General features: G+C 36.3%; 1 protein-coding gene across 1 annotated transcript; it reads right to left on the minus strand.

Moving 5' to 3' along the window:
* Positions 1-6,684: 6,684 nt before the first annotated feature.
* Positions 6,685-7,122, minus strand: LOC127137610 (uncharacterized). The gene has a single exon (XM_051064058.1). It carries the CDS (start codon positions 7,120-7,122, stop codon positions 6,685-6,687), a length of 438 nt encoding a protein of 145 aa, XP_050920015.1.
* Between the last annotated feature and the right edge of the window lie 14,000 nt (positions 7,123-21,122).

Raw genomic sequence — 21,122 nt, forward strand, 5'->3', positions numbered from 1 at the left:
CAGAGGAGGTAACTCAACCAAAGTGGATACTCCACAAAGGAAGAGTTCTCTCAAAAGAACCTCGTCCGGCTTGTGGTATGTCACGTCGCCAAAAACATATTGACCTAACATGAGAGGCAACATGAGACCACGTTAATCCTAGGTGTATACTCGGGCCTGGGTTTTAGCCCCACTCAGAACACCCCCCAAAATCAGAGGAACCAACCTGTACAGAAGACAGCACAATGATAGTATGATGCATGTAAACATATATGTAAATATATACACAGTATAATAATCATAAATGCAATAAATAGAGCAATAAAAGCAACCAAAACTACCCTAGAGAGCGCTAGGAGTGACTCGCTTAGGGAAGATGGACCAGCAAGAGGTCAACTTCAAAGATCCCCAACAGAGTCGCCAGCTGTCGCATCCGCGAAAAACAATCGGCGGGAAAAGACAAACAAACAGAGCCGCCACCGTGCGTTATTTATCCCAAAAGAGGGAAAGGAAACGCTCGAAGTAAACCTGGAAAGGAAATGGTCTTACGACCGGAGATTACAAGGATCGGGAGTCGGTTACGCAAGGGGAAGGTATTAGCACCCCTCACATCCGTCGTACTCGACGGGATCCACGCTCAAAAGAAATAGAATAAGGTTGCTAAGAAACTGCTCAAAGAATGCACACACACTGGAATAAGCACACAGGTGGAAGGAGACGGAAGTGGAGAGGACTTGGCAGGATGTCGCATCCTGGGCCTATGTAGTTTGTCAGAAACAAACATCAGAGTCGACGTAGTTCGGGGAAATGGGGAACGGGCTCGCTAGGACATCACATCCCATGCCTACGTATCTCATCTGGAATGAGAATCAGAGCTACCGTAGTTCGGCTAACGCACGCCGAAACAAAACACACGCACAGACGCTGAGACGTCAAAAGAAACACACAAATGGAAACAGACTGCCAATGGCTGGTCTTACGTCCGACTCCAAACAACAAACACAAACAAGGAAACCGAATGCCAATCGCTGGACTTACATCAGACTCCAAGCACACAAACACAAACAGGAAACCGAATGCCAATCGCTGGACTTGTATCAGACTCCACACACACAGGAAATCGACTGCCAATCGTTGGACTTACGTCAGACTCCAAACAAAAAACAAACAAACGCACACAGGAAACCGAATGCCAACCGCTGGGCTTACATCAGACTCCAAACCAAAGAAACACACAGGAAACCGACTGCCAATCGCTGGACTTACGTCAGACTCCTCACTCACACATGAAGATCAAGGAATTATACCTCAGTGGTATGCCAACCCCAAGCAAAGCAAAGCAAAGTTCAAATGAATTTAAAGCAACTTAAGTACCTGTGGAAACAACTAAACAAATCAGTACAATACTCAGACAAACAGACAACAGTCAATAACAAACAGACAATCCCAATGTACAAAATATAAGCCATAAGGCAAACTCAAGTGAATTATCAACAACCTACAAAACAGCAAATGTTAGCAATCAAAATCAAATATCAACATTCAAATGATGAAGCATCATCAACCATGTACTATTGGATGCTTGAACCTGAAATTCAAAGCTCACATGTAAGTATACACCACTAGGTCAAAGCCTAGGGTCAAAGATGAAGAAAAAATTCAAAACAGGAGCTGAAATTCAGCACAATACAACTTCAAACACATATTGACATGTCCTAAAAAGGCTCACATCAAAATCATCCATCAAAAGCATTTCATGATCAAGAGAAGTTAAAGGCAATTTCAAAGCTCATATTTGATCATCATGAATGAAAATTCCAAATCAAAACAGAAATGATTCAAATAATTCTGGAAAAATTCATGGGCATTCAACACATCTAACATGATCATCATACAAAAAATCAGAAGCATCAAATATCAATTGGTATGGAAATTAAATTGCACAAGTTGAACAATTAAAGGTGTGACACAAATTGTCACACCAAGTTAACACATGCATAAAACAGAAATGGTAAATGGAAAAAATGCCAAACCAAGACCAAAACATCCATAAATGTGTCTAGAATCATCATGTAAAATTTCATGTCCATTGGATTAAAATCAAGCATTTCACAATAGAAAGAGCAAGGCAAGGTCACATATGCATACATGATCAATCAACCTAGAGCAAATAAAATTTCAGCCATGCACAACTTCAGAAAAAATCATCATGAAAAACTAGACATCTCAAGGAACAATTAGCAAAAACCAGGTATTTTTTGGATCACTTTTCAATTTGAAATGCATTTTACAAGTTGGAAAAAATAATGAAAATCAAGATGAACATATATTGGAAATTTGGAGGAAAAGGCAATAAAATATGAATGGATTTGAATATTTGTCTTCGCTGGGAATCAAACCAGGTTGAGATTCAAATGAGGAGCGCGCCTAGCAATGAAACTACGTCGTTTTGGTTGAAAAGCCCTAGGGAAATAGCGGCGGTTATAACCGTCACAAAAACCGACGCAAATGATGAATCTTCATCTTCTTCATGAAGAACACGAAGAAAACTCATGAACTTCAATGGAGTTTTTCCAGATTTTTCCAGATTTCCAGAAATGCTCAGATTTTCAAAAACTTTATACCAAAACGAAGCTCATGCAAAGGAGATAATAGATCAAGCATCAATTAATCCTAATTCAACATGATTCATGCAAATCGAAGCAAATAAAGTTTGACATGTGAAACTTCAATCAAGCATATCTCTCTCAATTTTTATCCGAATCGCACGAAATTTATATCAAAACGATCAGCAAAGTAAGATCCACAAGAATATCTACATGAATTGTGAAATTATGAAGCTCAAAAAACTCACCTCTTGAAGAGCGGTTCCTTGTTTTGCACGATTCAAAGCTCCAGATGATCCAAATCAGTCCCAGAATGCTTGTGATGATGTTTGATGAAGAAAAGGAAGCTTGAGAACGTGTAGATCTAGATTAATAATCAATTTCCATCTTTGAGTTTTGAGCTTCAAATGCTTGGTTCTTGCACGAATTCAACAAACCAATACTTGATTCACACTCTAATCAACTCACTGATCATGAATCTTCAACAAAAACAAGGTGTTATGTTGCAGGATTTTGAAATTTGGTTTGAAGAAAATTTTGGAGGGAGAGAGAAACTAGATCTAGAAATGTGAAACTGTGATTAACCTCCCAAATTCTGTTATGATTATGGTATTTATATGCTGTACTAATCACACTAAAAATGTTAATTAGCAATGGTTAATGGTAATTAGCAAAAATAAGGTGTTTTGACAAAAATTGAAAAATTGCATGGTGCATGTAGTAATCCAACGTGAACAGTAACATTTGCTTGGTTAAATCCACTTAAAAACTTCCAATTAACACAATGGCAATGGTGATTTGCTCCCATGATGCATAAATTTCAAATTTGTGAATTTCCCTCCAAAAATGGCTTGAAAAATCAAATGATCATGTGATGGAAATTCATGCAATATGATGATTGTTTTGGAAAGTTCCTGTCATGAGAAGAATTTTAGAAAAAGAGGCACCAAATTTGGAGTTATGAATCAAAAGTTATGGCCATTTGAAATCCCATGCACACTTGACAATGATTTGACCATATCTCCTCAACCATCCATCATAAATTCATGATCTTGGAATTTTTGGAAATGGGAGAAAGAGATCTTCAACTTTCATGTTGGATAAAATTTCATTTGAAGCTTTTTTGGTGATGTAAGTTCAAGTTGAATTTGAACAAAAAACTTTTCACTTTTGGAAAGTTTCAATTATGGGTCACTTTCCATTTTTGGCAACTTTTGCCATGACCTCAAATTCCTCAAGATATATATTTGCAATGACAAATAAGCCTCTTTTGAACATGAATGAAATGTTGAAACTCATTTCTCCACTTCCAAGCCCTCAGTTGACTTGCAGTTGACTTTTATAGCTGACAGATGACTTGAACATGCACATATGATTTTGAGCCTCAACCACTTGATGAAATGACTCCAAAATGAAACCCTAGCTTGTACAAGCTTAATAAAATCATATGATGACCTCCATCTCAATAAAGACCCCATCTCCTTGAAAATCCCTGGTTGGGAGAATGCCATTGATTAGGGTTGACCAGAGGTCAAAACCCTAATCCCAAGGAACATGATCAGGCACAATGAACCCCTTGAGGATGATAAGACCATGATGATGATGATGTACCATTACCAATAAGATAATGCTCCACCTCCTTGAGGAACCAATAAAACCCTAATTGAAGAGCAACCCTCAGATGGCTGGTGATCAATCCATGAAGACCCTCAGGCTTGAATCTCTTGACCTCTCTATCTTCTGAGAAAGACTTAGGAGGATGACTTATTTATTTCTCATGATATGCAATATGCAATGACTAATGCCCTAAAAATGAAATGTAATATGTTAAACTAGTCCCAAGAGAGGAGGGCAAATTTTGAGGTGTTACACCTTCATATCAAAGTTTTTAGAGAGGAATTGTTTCACCTCTTGTAGAAAACCTTTATCATTGGTTGCAAGTAGTATGTCATCCACATACAAAATGAAAAAACAAATTTTACTCCCACTGACCTTCTGGTATATACATTGATCCATGGGGTTTTCAATAAACCCAAATGAAGATATCGTTTCATGGAATTTAAGATGTCATTGAACAGAGGCTTGTTTTAAATCATATATGGATCTCTTAAGCTTGCAAACCAAATACTCACCACTATTAGAAGAGAAACCTTCAGGTTGTTTCATATAAACCTCCTCCTCTAAATCACCATTAAGAAAGGTTGTTTTCACATCCATTTGATGCAACTCAAGGTCAAAATGTGCAACTAATGCCAAGATGACACGAAGAGAATCTTTCTTAGATACAGGAGAAAAAGTATTAGTGTAATCGATTCCCTCTTTTTAAGTAAATCCTTTAGCAACGAGTTTGGCCTTGTATCTCTCAATGTTGCCTAATGAATCTTTCTTGGTTTTAAAGACCCAATTACAGCCAATGGCCTTTGCCCTATTAGGTAACTCTACAAGATCCCATACGTAGTTGTTTTTCATGGAATTCATTTCATCATTCATGGCATCATACCACAAATTTGACTCTTTGCAACTCATGGCTTGTCTAAAGCTCTCAGGATCATTCTCAGCTCCAACATTACAGTCAGATTCTTGTAGATACACAACGTAGTCATTAGGAATAGCTGATTTTCTTGTCCTAGTAGATATTCTTAATGTTTGATCAACATTTTCTTGTGGATCTTGTTGTTCAACTAATTGTTCATCATCTTGATGACCAACTTGATTTACTGGATCATCAGTAGCTTGTGGAGTCTCGATGATTGGTTGATCAACATCCATTTGAACTTGAGGGATGTTGTAAATAGTAACCAATCTATTACTTGAAGTGGAAGGTTCATACTCTATATGATCATGCACAGAAATTGAATTTTTGATTTGATCGCTCCCACTAGTCAAATGATTTTCAAGAAACTTTGCATTTCTTGACTCCACAATCCTAGTTGTATAAGATGGACAATAAAATTTATAACCTTTAGACCTTTAGGCATATCCAATGAAATACCCACTAATGGTCCTCGGATCTAGTTTCTTTTCTTGTGGGTTATAAATCCTCACCTCATACGGACATCCCCAAACGCGCATATGTCGTAAACTCGGCTTCCATCCTTTAAATAACTCAAATGGTATCTTTGGGACAGCCTTGGATGGAACCCGGTTTAGAATATACACAGTCGTCTTTAGTGTTTCATTCCACAATGATTTAGGAAGATTAGAGTTGCTAAGCATACTTCGCCCCATGTTCAATAATGTTCAGTTTCTTCTTTCTGCAACACCATTTTGGTTCGGAGAACGGGGCATGGTGTATTGGGCAACAATTCCATGTTCTTGAAGAAACTTAGCAAATGGACCAGGTGCTTGTCCACTCTCAGTGTATCTACCATAGTATTCACCACCCTGATCTGATCTCACTATCTTTATTTGTTTTCCACATTGGTTCTCAACTTCAGCCTTAAAGACTTTGAAGGCATCTAATGCTTCATCTTTATTGTTAAGCAAATAAATATTCATATATCGTGAGTAATCATATATGAAAGTGATGAAATATTTCTGACCATGTGCATCCATATCAGGACATCATATGTTTGTATGAATTATTTCTAATATACTTGAACTTCTATTGGCACCTTTCTTAGATATGTTGGTCTGCTTTCCCTTAATGCAGTCAACACAAGTTTCAAAGTCAGCAAAATCTAGAGTATTAAGTACCCCATCTTTTACTAACCTTTTAATTCTCTCTATGGAGATATGTTCTAATCTCAGATGCCATAACATAGAAGAATTCTCATTAATATTACACCGCTTAGTGCCAATTTGAACATGCATTGAACTATAAATGGATTTGATTTGTAAATTAATACGATAAAGACCATCAGACAATATACCATTCCCAGCATATTCTGAATTATAAAATAATTCAAACAAGGTGTCTTTAAAATTAAAGGAATATCCAAAAGGTACAAGTCTAGAAATTGAAATCAAGTTTCGTGAGAAACTTGGTACATAAAAGGTCCTTTCTAATTTCAAAACAAAACCATTATTCAAAATTAAATTGCAAGTTCCAATAGCTTCCACATGTGAGCCCATCGTGCTTCCTGATAGGACATACCGCTCACTTCCCACTGGCTTCCTTAGGTTTTGCATACCCTTTCTTCTCAAGCCATTCTTTGAATCCAGGGCATTCCTTCTTCATGTGTCCTCCCTTTTTACATAAGTAGCACTTTGCTTCTTTCTTGATATCACCTTGCGGTGGTATTTTGAATTTCCCTTTCTGATTGACTTGTGACTTGTCAGTTTTGAAAGCTCTGTTCTTCCCGCGAGTGCTTGTCGGCAATGCACTCTCACTCTGTTCCATTACAAGTCTTTCTTCTTCCTGAACACACATGGTCATTAATTCATTGATTGACCATTTGTCTTTATGTGTATTGTAGGAGATCTTGAAAGGCTCATACTTAGACGGAAGAGAGTTCAGAATATAGTGCACCAGGAAGGAGTCAGACATATTAACCTCAAGTTTCTTAAGTTGAGCTGAAATATCATGCATTTTCATTATGTGCTCACGCACACCTTTCACACTGGTGAGTCGGTAGGAGGAAAATTTCATAATTAATATGTTTGCCAAAGCCTTTTCAGAAGTGACAAACTAATCGTCAATGGCTTTCAGCAAATCACAGACATTGTCATGCTGATCGACAGAACCATGTATTCCACATGTGACCTTAGTCTTAATGAACATCACATTGAGCCGGTTGGATCTCTCCCACCGCTCATATAGTGCGATTGCAGCTGGAGTACTTTCATCTGTAATTGCAGGTGATTCGTTTTTCCTAATAGCATAATCTATGTCCATCCATCCTAGATGGAGGAGAATTCTTTCCTTCCACACCTTATAGTTATCTATGTTACCGTTGGGCTGCTTTGTTAAACATGTATTTTGATTCTATTCATATCCATATGATTTCATTTTTACTGATCATTATGCCTTATTATTTAATCTTTGAATTAAATTTGTGCATAAGTTAAAATTGATTTATAATGTTATTATTTTGTTAAGCAATTGTATAAGAGATCTTATTTATTTAATTTTGTTCTCTCATATAATTGAGTTACTATGTCTAGTGATCGTTATAATTTTGATTAACTTGGATTAGCCACAACATCCTTAAATTAATTGAGATTATTTTTTTAAAGTTTTGAGATCACATAAATTATTAGACATAAAATTGTAATTAATTATACGTGGTATAATGAATTTTATCTTAGAGGAATTTTTATTATATTTGTATGATTAATTGGGATAAAATGTTAAAAAAATTTCATAACTTGCCCACAGGAATTATGAATTGGTACATAATTTGATAGTTTTATCATAAAGTATTAATTTTGGATAGAAAAACAAAATTATATCATGCACGTAAAGTGTGAGGTTTGAAAAAAAATCTATCGAAAACAATTTTTAAATCTTATTACATTAAAATTTAGCCCACAGGTAATTTTTATGTTGTAAGATTTATTTTATGGTATGTTTATATTGATAATACATACAATTTGGATAATATTTATGCCTCAAATTTTGACATCAATTTTGTTTATATTTTTAGGTTCTCAACCTGCTAATTTTTCTGATATTCGATGTGATATTCCCGAGCTCTGATACCAAATGTTAGATTAATACATATATTGATCCTATGTTCCTGATAATAAAAGAACAACAAGATCAATAAAACAAAATATGGAAATAGAATTAGAGATTTTACCTCCAATCATTGTTGCAGTGTTGTGAGTGCACTGCCTTTGATTCTTCCAAGCTCTTGCTCTCTCAATATAGATGGTGTATTTCTTTTCTGATGAAAGAAAGTTTTGGGGACCAAAGACTATTTATAGGCTTGATTCTACCATCAAGAATTTAAAGCCATTAAAATTCATTACCACCCAATTAAATGGTCATATCAATTTACATTAAAACCAAAATAAATCATACCTTTTTCAAAACCAAAATCCCAAAACTATGGACCACATTAAAATTGGTTTTTTATTATTAATAATTATTATAATATAAATAAGAAACCATTATAGATTTGGTATATAATTGCATGTTTGAGTTTCACTTGAAAATTGTTGATTTGAGATTTTGGTGAAAATTAGTGGAGCTTAAAGTCTTGTTTCTATGATCATAATAGTTGATATATGATATGTATAGGTTGTATAACTATTTATTTCATGAAAATGATGGATTAATATGGTTTTATGATAAAAATTCATGCTGGACAGCAACATTTTCGCAGCAGTAGTTTTTCTAGTTTTTGACAGCATTTTCGCAACAACAGATTTTCTGGTTTTAACAGCATTTTGAAAAACTTGTAAATTCAATAACTTTTGAACCGTAACTCCGTTTGAGGTTCCGTTTGGACTGTTATGAAGCTAAAAATATTATCTATAACGTGATATTCATTTTGATAACAGTAGATTAATATTTTATCAAAAGAGTCCTAATGTGGATGTATGTTGTATGTGTGGTGAATGTGAATGACATGTTTTCTATTGTTTGACATGTATTGGATGGTTTTAGATGGATTTTATGAAGAAACATAATACTTGAAATTATGTATATGATTATGTGAATTCGTGAATTTGATGAATAACATGAATTGACTTGTTTGCTTTATGTTAATGTGTTGTGATGAGATGATGAATGATATTTAATGTATTGTTTGGGATTGAAGTCATGTTAGGTGTATTTTGTGAACATGTTGGACGTGGTATGCTTATGTATGATTAAGGGGTTGCGATCGTCTTAATTGCATGAGTCTTGTTGTTGTTTCACACTTACACTAGCATGAGTCTATGAAAGAGGCAATGTTGGGTAATCTCGTGTAGATTATTTGCTTGTCCCAAACCTAACGCCGAATGAGGTTTGAAAGCTTAAGGCCGAATCGAGCTTTAGAGGTGGTTATCTAGTCTATTTGAGAGATGCTCGGCAAGCCGGAAATGATAACGGATGGGATCCACATGCATATCACATTGAGTCGCACGTGTCGGTGTCAATTGTTATTTGTGTGCACTACGCCAAAAAGGTTTTTTAACAGCGCATCTTAGACAGCGCTTTTAAAAGAAATCGCTGTCTAAGGTTAAAATAAAAATAAAACACGGAAAATGTTCTAAAAAAATAATGAAAGCGCTGTCTAAGGGGGGGTCTTAGACAGCGCTTTTAGAAAGCGCTGTCTAAGACCCCCCCTTAGAGAGCGCTTTTAGAAAGCGCTTTTAAATATAGACCTTAGTCAACGCTTTTGAGAAAGCGCTGTTTAAAGTCTTTCAATTAAAAAAAAAAGTTAGGAGTAATTTACAACTAATAACTCGTGTCATCCATAGTTGCATATTCAAGCAACAAACACTTGAAACAATCATTTATTTCCACTATTAACCCAAAAAAAGAAATCATTTCCGCGCCCACCAAAAAATTAAAAAAAAATCACTCAATCACTCACCCAAACACCATTCTCTCCGTCCCCAAAAAATCAAATACAGAAAGAAAAAAAACCACTCTCAGTACGACACCGTTTCGCATCTCGCCGGCAACAATGGACGACGAAGAAGAACAACAAAAGCTTCCAGATCTAGTAAAAGCTCTCGTCCACCATCTACTTTCTCAAAACCTTCCCCCAAATTCCCCACCCTTAAACCCTACCTCCTCTCACTTCCAAAACTCCCTCCGTTACGCCCACCGCATTCTCTCCAGCCACCTCACTCCCTCCGTAACCCCCGATGCCGCCGCCATCGTCGAATCCATCAAACGCCGTCTCGCCACCGAAGGTAGATCCTCTGAAGCCTTATCATTCGCTGACCTATATACCAAATTCGTTTCCAAAGCCGCCGATGTTGATAACAAGTGGGCCCTACTTCATCTCTTCAATATCATTTCTCAAGATCGTAAAACCGCCGTTAAATCTCAACTCGATGCTTCCGTTTTTCTTCCGAATTTAACTATCTCCGATAACAACGTTGGTCCACGCCGTATTGAAAATAAGGGATGGAGCGACGGTGTTGTTGTTCTTGCTAAGGATCCTAATAATCGCCGCGACATTGCGTTTCATGAGTATGTGAAATTGGTTAAGGAAGAAAACGATGTGACGGAAGAGGCTATGGTGACTGATGTGCTTTATGCTTGTCAAGAAGTTGATGGTAAGTATGTGAAATTTGATAATGAGAATAACTGTTACGTTTTGTTGGATTCAATTAGGGTTTCTAGGGGAACTACGGGTATGGTTTATAGGCTTTGTGAGTTAGGGGTTTTGTTTAAGAAGGTTATTGGGTACATAGAGTAGAGTTTGGGTCGTTTTCAGACTGAAGATGTGGGAACTGTTGGCCAAGCTTTTTGTTCTGCTTTGCAGAATGAGTTGAGTGATTATTACAAGTTGTTGGCTGTGCTTGAGGCTCATTCTTCGAATCTGATTCCTTTGTTTTCTGAATCTGCAAGTTCTGTCATCAGAGAGCTATCATTCCTGTTGAAGATCAAAAGCCATTCCTTCATTCTGCTTATCAGAATCACTCCAAGGGCTTTCACATAGACATCAACATGCTTCCCAGTGAGTTGTTATTCATTTGCTATCTCTTTGATCTATAATATCATCATTGATTATCAACTGTGAACTTATATATCTCTAGTTGAAATTTATGATTTTTGGTTTTCCGTAGCATGATGATGTAAATCGTATAATTGTTGCAGAGCCATTAACATCAATTGATGATTCGTCTTCTGCAAGTGATGGATCAAAGGTGCGCGTGGCTTATCAGGTATCGTGCGTAAGCAAGCGTTTGTATTTACTATTCAGCTGAACTATCCATGACATGACATTGTTTGTTGTGCTACTGACGAATCATTTGTTCGATATAGGGAGTACCGGGAGCATACAGTGAGGATGCAGCTTTGAAAGCGTATCCAAATTGTGAGACTGTGCCATGTGACGATTACGAAGCTGCATTTAAGGTTCCATTATTCAATTTATGACTTGCTTGACGCTTTAGTTTCTGAATTATAACTGCTGTATTGATATATTCATATTTTTTCTCTAGGCAGTTGAACTGTGGTTGGTTGATAAAGCGGTTTTACCAATTGAAAATTCTGCGGATGGAAGCATCCATCGCAATTATGACTTACTTCTTCAACATAAGTTGAATATTGTCGGAGAGGTGCAGCTGCGTGCTAACCACTGTCTCTTAGGATTGCCCGGTGTGACAATGGAGGAACTCGTCAGTGTTGTGAGTCATCCTCAGGTTGGTTGGTTATCATGTACAATCTTGTAATGAATGAAATGATACATTATGTTTCCTATTCAAACACGCTGAATAATAGATATGCTTTAAAATCTGCAATGACTTTTGTTTAATACAATTTATCAGATTGCATCAAACGTATTTTCAATGGAATCTATTGGCTTATCTAAACAATGTCGTCATTTATGATTTGTGCAGACTCCTGATACTGCAAACTGTATCTCTAGAATATGCTTACATATTGACTATGAATAACCGAACTTTTCATATGCAGGCTCTTGCTCAATGTAGGACGGTGCTGAACGATTTAGGTGTTGATAAAGTTCGTGACCAGGATACTGCCGTTGCTGCTAAGGTATATTAAGAATTTTCTCTGTGTGAAAGTACATATGGACTAGTTTGTAGAGTGGCGCGTCATAACTATTGAGATTTTGTTGACAGACAGTGGCCATAAATTGTGTAAGACACACCGGAGCCATTGCAAGTTCCCGAGCTGCAGAAATATACGGCCTGGACATTCTTGCTGAAGGAATTCAGGTAATAACGTTTTGGAAGATTGAGCTGCTAAACCATATCTGAGTTTGCTGGTCTAAGTCAAGATTAAAGTGGAGGTGTTTTTTGCTATCTTTATAGGATGATGATGAAAATGTTACCCGTTTCTTGGTCCTTGCGAGGGAGCCTAGAATTCCAGGAACTGACAGGCCCCATAAGGTATACAAGTTGTTATTAAATACGACTACTTGTTACTGTTTGAATTTGCTGACTGGTTTGTGAATTTTCTGAAACTTAGGATTTATAATCCATATTTTTTTTTCATATGTAGTGTCCTCAACAACGTAATCAAATAGATTGCGGGTATTTCATGTTGAGGTTTATGCGAGATACTCTTGCTTTGGGCCGATTAAAGATTCCCACCGATGTATGTATTTCTAACTTATGAGTTATTTTTATATTTACACATATCTCATATAATTAAATAGTTGGAATTAATTCAAAATATGTTATATTATTATGTAGTACTTTGATGAATTCAAGTGTGCATTTTATACAAAGGATCAAGTGGACGAAATCAAAGAGGAGTGGTGTCAATTCATGATAAAGCTCAATGTTTGTTCATAAATTTGTGTAATTAATGTGTACATTTGTAGTATATGTTATGACTTGTAAATGTGTACATAAATTTGTATATACTTTGATACATTTAAGGCAAAATTGGTTTGAATTGGTATATATATATATATATTTGTTAGCCAAAAATTGGTAGAAAAAAGGCCAAAATGGCATATATAAAATGTGATAATTGTCTGTCAAAATCTGGTTGAAAACAGGTAGAAATTCTGGTTTATAAACCTGGAAAAAATGTGGTTTAAAACAAAAGCTTCAAAAATTTTCGTATACCTTAGACAGCGCTTTTGTAAAAAGCGCTGTCTAAGGGAGGGATTAGAAAGCGCTTTAGGCAAAAGCGCTGTCTAAGGGGGGGGCTTAGACAGCGCTTTTTGAAAAGCGCTGTCTAAGGTATACCTAAAAAAATTAAAATAGAAGGGTCTTAGAAAGCGCTTTTGGCCAAAGCGCTGTCTAAGGGGTGGGGCTTAGACAGCGCTTTTCAAAAGCGTTGTCTAAGGTATACCTAAAAAATTTAAAATAAGAGGGTCTTATAAAGCGCTTTTGGCCAAAGCGCTGTCTAAGGGGGGGGCTTAGACAGCGCTTTTAAGATTTAAAAAAGCGCTGTCTAAACCTTTAGCAGCGGAGGTTTAGACAGCGCTTTAAAGCGCTGTCTAAGGCTAAAAAAAGCGCTGTCTAAGGTCTTGTTTGTTGTAGTGGTGATTATGTGATATGATTGTGTGGATATGATTTTGGTAGATATGCATATACGTGGATTTTAGGTGATCCAATTGATATGAATTGTTGATGTGTTGTTGATGTGATATGTGTGCATATTTGTGATATATGTGATGAAATGGTGACTTGTATACATTATGGAATCATGTGAAAGTTGTATACATATTTGATGATGATTTGTAAATGATGATGGATGATAATATGTACATGAAATAAATATGTTGTGAAATATGACTTTTGTACATCGTTTAGTATTTATAAATGAATACTTGTGGATTGTTGAGCCATGTCGTATGATGGTAAACATGCAATTCTTTAATAAGATGATATGATGCATGTTTGTATGAAGTGTGATGAATTCTAATAATATATGTATGTTTGTTATACATTTCATATTATTATGTTTTTCTATAATGATTTGAATTCTCACCCTTCTGTTGGAATGATGTTCTATCGCGACATCACTCAGGTACTGGAGATAGTGGTGCTTCGCAGAAGGATTAGATTCAGAGGCTAATTCTTGTTGTGTTTTGACTAGGTACTCTATAGTGCTCTGGTCGTGTAACACTTGGGTTTATGGGATTATTTGTATTTGTTTTGATGTTGAGAGATATTGTTGTGATCTCTTTTATCTTGTTATTTGGATATGTCGGTTTTGATGTTGAGTGGCCTTGTGGCCCAAAATGATATTTTATGGTAGATGATTTATGGGAATCATCACTATTTACCATTTATGAAGAGAGATGTTATTCCGCTGTATGAGTTTGCGTGTTGGTTATTTGGTTTTGATTTATAATTTGTTACTTGTATGTGACCATGACATATGTTGTTTCTGGCAGAAGTAAATGTGATGCCCTCGTGTATACATGCTTTAATTTACTCTGATTATGCAATTGTTGTTGTATTTAAGTAGTAGTAGTTTGGGGGGTGTTACAATATACTCTAAGTGAGATCTTCATATCGACCCCTACGAGGAAGACACCTCGGGGACCTATACTACGCGACCATCAATCTAGGTTGGCCATAGTTAAATGTTATAAAAGGGGGTCTCAGGTTCATGGACTCTAGTAAATGAAAGGATGCTTACGCCGAAAGCACGATGGTCATCAATCCCCTTAAGAGAATCTACCACTAAGCGAGGTTCTCGTACGACCCTAACAAGGAAGGCACCTCGCGGACCAATACTACTCAACCTCTCTTATCTCAAGCAAGCTCTCAGACTCGAGTGGATAGTCTTTCACACAAGGTTTTCTTTGCAATCATTATTGCTTCCAATTTTTCTTCGTCATGGGAACAAAGTTACAGACCAACGGACAAATATAGAAAATAAACACAGGTTAGCAATAAAAATATTATATACAAAAAAATAACACATAAGCAACCATGTACGTAAAAGGAAACCAACCCAAACTAGGCTAGACTCACGAGAAAATTGGTTCCCTAACAGAGTCGCCAGTTGTCGCTACTGAGATTTCGCGATAACGAGTGAAATGGATGGACTAAACAAATGATCAGAAGAGTCTCCACCAAATAGTTGATAAAATCCTCAAAAGATAAACGCACGAGAAGCACTATAAAAGGATAAGGAATCGGTCTCGCAGCCAAGATTAAGGTTTGGTGGTCGGTTACGCAAGGGGAAGGTATTAGCACCCCTCACGTCTATGGTATTCCATGGGAACCATTTAGGTTGTTTACACACATGGGGATTTATCTGTTATTGTTTTATTTTCAAAAGGATGTGTGTGAAAGATAGGGGTTTTGGTTTTTTATTATGGTGTTCGCCAAAGACTGTGGTCCTTGTGCCTACGTATCACTCATTTGGGGATGAGGAATCAGAGCTCTGTAGATTGGAGTAGAAAATATTTGTGTGTTTGATTGATTTTGCCTTTGAGAAAATGGTTTTCGGGGTGGGTTCCCTAAGGCACAAATAATAGGTTTGATGGGTTGTGTTGATTTTACCTTAAACAAAGGTTTATGAAATGAGTTTATGATTAGATTGCACTAAAGTCTAGGGGTGGAGGTGAATATTCTAGATAACAAGCCAAGTGTCTTGCGTCCAAAATAATCAGAGTAAGGGTAGGAATGCTTCATTCTCACTCATTTTCCGCCACTTAAGGCTCGCGACGCACAATACTAATCGTAATTATTAAGTATTTTGAATTTGATTAAGAAAAAGCCACTTGACATTGAATCAAGGGTTTATTTATTTGATTAAGAAACATAGCTTATGCAACATGAGTGCAAAGTAACCAATAAGAAAATAAAGGGTATCATTCTAAGGTAGCCCAAGAGAAAGCCTTGTGTGTGCAAAAGTGACATATGATAAATAAAGGATAATGGTCTTACAAACATGCTCCCCTAAGGTGGTGCCATGATGCCATTCTTACAACCAAAATGTAAGTACAGATGAAACCCAAAGTTCACAAAGTATCATAAAGATAATGGAAAATGCCTTCAATCAAAGGTCTTAGGATGAGACCCTCTAAGTCCAAGTGGATTAAGTGAAATGAATCATTTTTTGTCTTATCATTTTATCATGTTTTTGTTGTTTTTGATGTACAATGACAATAAAGTAAAGACAAATAATAAATATGCATGATGAAGTTTATACAATGATAATGATGATGATGATGAGTACTTGAATGTTATTTGAAGTAGGGGGCAACCTATCCATGCTTCAAAGTACCATGGATGAACACTTGATCTTCTAATGGTAGGTTTGAAGTATGGAAGGTTTTGATCAACCCTAAATCAAACATGTCATGACTTAAGTAGATTTCATGAGTCCATAAGTTCAAGACCTCATAAGTCCACTAAAAATAACTCAAATGAAATAAAGCAAGTCACTAACAAATTCTAGAGACAAAAATAAAAGGGGTTTATGTTCAACATATTTTCAAAATAATAAAAATGTTAGGGTTAAAAAACAAAATCAAAATGATAATAAATGTAGAAAATAAATAAATAAAATGAAACAAGTTAAAAATAAAATGAGCAGAATGTACACGCTAGGGGTTGAACCCCTGACCTTAGGGTCATGAAGGGATCAATCCCCTCACCCACTGGGCCACAAGTCCCGTTGTGATAACCAACCACACCGAAGTAATAAAATAAATAAACAATATTTAAAAGGGATTCAGGCGCTCAACAACCAATCATAGCATGACATAGTTTCTTTTTGAATTTGAATTCAGCACGAGGTAACGACTATAGTGTCATCTTCAACCTCGAGATTTTTGAAAATCAAAGGTTGGAAAGAAGCAAAATCAACAAGATTTCTTCATGGAACCTCATTACATGAACCAAAACAAATCATCATCCACACTCATGAGTCATTGGTTGGCTCTAAGTGTGGAGTTCTTTCTCAAAAATAAGAACAATGAACTTAACCTAAAACAAAAATTAAATTCCAAATGCTAAGTAGTCAAAGTTGCAAAGTTGGGGGAAATGATCAGAGTAACATTTTGAGGGAAGTAGTAACTTGTTTGGATGATGGGGTTGGAGAAATCTACCTGATCAGAAGTAGCTTATGGGAGTTTTTTGATGGTATAGCTCCGGTCAGGTGAGGTTTGAGGGAGGGGAGTTAAGTGTTTGGAAAGCTTGGAGGATGGTTGGTGAAGGTTTCTAGGTGGTTATTTGAAGTTGAGACTCACTAAAACTCAAACCTGATGTTCTGTTTTAGAAGCTATAAGTGGAAAATGCAGTAGAGGTTTGAGGGGCTTGAGATCTTGGTTCTAAAGTGGAACACCTCCCCTATTTATAGAGAGGATGTGTGGATGGTTTTGGAGGGAGAATGTGGAGGTTTGATCAGAAGTGGCATATGACTTAGAAGTGTGCTTGGGATTGAATTGAGGTTTCTATGTCGAAATTGATTTCAAAACCTACCACAATACCATTTTCAAAGTTTTGGTGGAAATTTAGGATCATAAGGAAAGAGTTTGAGGACTCGGTGTACCCAATTGCAAAATCTGGCTGATTGCATCTAGTTTGTGCATCATGGCAAGTCAGCAACTTTGAACCAAGGCCAAATAAAATAGGCTTGTGTATTTTGTCTCAATTTTTAGCCATTTGTTCCTTTACATGAACTTGATTGAATTAAAAAAGGACCAGTTCAAAAGGGTTTGTGGTTTGGAAATGACAATGTGTCAAAGTAGTGGTCATGACATGATTTTGGGGCATGGTGGGCATGGTGGACCAGCTTGGCCAATAGCAAAATTGAACCCCTTACTCAATGAATTAGGTTTTGGACCTTGAAACAAAGTTGGATAGGAATTTATTTAGGACATTTGGCTCTAAGTGTAATTTAATAATCTTGAAAAATGAGAAAGTTATGGTCTTTGGAACTTCCCATATGTCATTCTTGCCAAAATGTGACCAACCAACATGACCTAATTTGGTGATTTTGTGATTTATTGATTCCCAAGGCACAATGATGGATGTTTTGAGTTCAAATGATCATACCATGATGGTAAATTAAGTTTGGACCTTTGTGAAATAGTTTTAGGTCAAATTGGTGGGTGGATCAAGTCATAGAAAGTTGAAAAATCATGTATGAACCAAACACTTGTAACATGGATCGAATGGATGTTTAAATGGTGGATTTGATTGTAATTGACATGAAATGATGTTGAATGAATGGTTGGGTGATTGGATGGAAAAAAATGAGCAAGTTCAATGATCAAGGGATCCTCAAACTAGGGTTTCTTGAGCCACAAGTTTCATCAAGAACCAAGGTCAAATGAATTAGGGTTTAAGATGAAGGGATCAAATTGAGATGTTTAAAGGGTACGGGGCATGAACAAACCTTGGATTTTAGAGGTCCTTCATGGAATGGTCAATATCCATGGTGAATCATGACTTATACAAGCTAGACGGAGGATCAAGAGCTAGGGTTTGGTTGTTGGGTGACCAGATGAATCTTGGAGCTTTTTCAAAGGGGACTCACCACCCAAATTGGACTTGGGGGTGAGTGAGATGTCTTGAGTGATCCTCCAAGCTTTGTGGGTTGATTGAGGATGAGACTAGGGTTAAGGTGGCTTGGGTACACCTCAACATGATTAGAGGATCTTAGGGCTTTGTAGATGAATCACATGCCTTAGGCTTGTGGATTATTGTGATCATTAAGTACACATGCATATGAGATGATATGTATGGGATGTATGCTTAAGGTTAAGGGCTCAAGAGATTGATATGGGGTATGGAAAATTTGAGGGTATGACAATTGCTTCTGCCGATAAATGCTTAGCCATATTAGTTTCTTGGATCATGGTGCATACCATTTCTTGTAGCTCATATTCTTCCTTTCTACAACTCCATTTTGTTGTGGAATTCTAGGATAGGAGAAATAATGGGAGATTCCATTTGAATAGAAAAGATTTTCAAAATGTTTATTTTCAAGTTCGCCACCATGATCACTTCTGACTTTGAATATTTTTCAATTTATTTCTGTTTGCACTAGTAAAGAGAAAGTAGAGAACACAGAATGTGACTAATCCTTGTGTTTTAAGAACTTTACCCAAGTCCATCAATTATAGTCATCAATGATGACCAATCCATACTTCTTTCCATTGGTAGAGGCAATTTTCACTGGTCCAAACAAATCAATATTCATAAGTTCTAATCGTCTAGAGGTAGAAACAACAGTTTTCGCTTTGAAAGATATTTTAGAAAACCTGCCTTTCTGATATGCTTCACAAAGAGCATCTGAAGTGAACTTCAAGATGGGTAAGCATATGACTAATCTAAGCTTATTTAGTTGAGAAATCCTTCTCATGCTAACATGGCCCAAACGGTTGTGCCATACCCATTTCTCCTAATTAACAGACATTAGACATTTTACATTTTGATCCTTAAGATCAGAAAGTCTGATTTTATAAATTTTGTTCTTTCTCTTCCCATTAAAAAGGATTGTACCATTTTTCTATATAACAACCTTACAATACTTTTAATTAAAAATGATATCATAACCATTGTCACTAAGTTGACTAATAGACAATAGGTTATTCATCAAACCATCAACCAAAAAAACATTAGTAATAAAAGGAAGTTTACTATTAACAATAGTTCCGGAGCCAATGATCTTTCCTTTTTGGTTTCCTATGAAACCAACAAAGCCTTCAGGCTTAAGTTCCAAATCTTGGAACATAGACCTTCTTCCCGTCATATGTCATGAGCATCCACTGCCCAAGTACCATGACTGATGTTTCAGCTGAGTTGCTGAGCGTATCTGTAACATAAATTATTTTATCCTTAGGTACCCACTTTTTGGATCCTCTTTTGTTAGTTTTGCCAAAGTTTCTCACAATTTTGGGTCTTTGAGCAAAAGGATAATCATAAGGGATTTGAGCATGATACTTAGGTTTCAAAACTGAGTTCTTACCCTTTGTATGTTTTCGTGTCTGTGCAGAAACATCAAGTTCAGTGTTAGCAGGAACGAAATGCTCATATAGAGGTTTTGGTTTTACCTTTTGACCTTCGTCGGGTTTTAAAGATTCTATACAACCTAAACCTTTCTTGCCATTTCTGCTAACTCCATAGATTAAAGAATCCATTTTGCTTTTATCTATGCTTTTAGCCAAAAAGTACTAGAATGCTTTGTCATATCTAATGATGCAATCAGTACCAGAATCTTTTAAGACTATTTCCTCCTCTAGTTTTGAAATTTTGCCTTTCAAAGTAGAGTTGTTACTTTCTAAAGAAAAAACTTTTTCATTTAGAGAGGAAATATCTTTCTCAAGCTCACTGAGAGTTTCAGAAGCAACTACTTTGACCTGTTTAAGGTCCTTGTACTTACTCTAAAGACTTTAGTACTTTTCCAGTATTTTAGAAAGACATAATTCTAAGTCAAAATGAGATATTTTAGAAAATACCTCTTTAGAATCGGAGTCTGATTTTGATTATGTCATCACCTTGTCTTCTGGTTCTTCTGAACCTTCTGGATCAACTGTAGTTGCCATCAATGCAATGTTGGCTTGTTTTTCATCAGAATCTTCTTCTTTGGATTCTGAGTCATCCGATGTAGCCATCAACCCCTTCTTGCCTTTAGAAAAAATCTTCTTATGCCTTTTGTCCTTTTTCAGCTTAGGACATTCATTTTTGTAGTGGCTTGGCTCCTTGCACCCAAAGCAGATAACTTCTTTTTCAAAACCTTGCTTCTTTTGTCCAAATGAAGAATCATAATGACCAACAATCCTTCTGGCTCCTCTAAACTTCCCTGGTTCATTCTGCATGTGTTTCTATAGTTTGTTGACCCTATTAGAAATAAAAAACAACTCATCTTCATATGAGTCTTCATTAGAATCTTTTGATTCTTCCTCAGTTTGATATGTTATTGTCTTCTCAGGCTTGGACTTTAACGCAATAGATTTACCTTGCTTCTGAGGTTCATCTTCCTCAAGCTCAATCTCGTGGCTTCTTAAAGAACTAAGAAGTTCTTCAAGA

The sequence above is a fragment of the Lathyrus oleraceus genome, chromosome 4 (genome assembly GCF_024323335.1).
Source record: "Lathyrus oleraceus cultivar Zhongwan6 chromosome 4, CAAS_Psat_ZW6_1.0, whole genome shotgun sequence".
Classification (NCBI taxonomy): domain Eukaryota; kingdom Viridiplantae; phylum Streptophyta; class Magnoliopsida; order Fabales; family Fabaceae; genus Lathyrus; species Lathyrus oleraceus.

Excerpts from the sequence above, each read along its gene's own strand:
- LOC127137610 (XM_051064058.1), bottom strand. The coding sequence starts at position 7,122 with ATGAAAATGCATGATATTTCAGCTCAACTTAAGAAACTTGAGGTTAAT.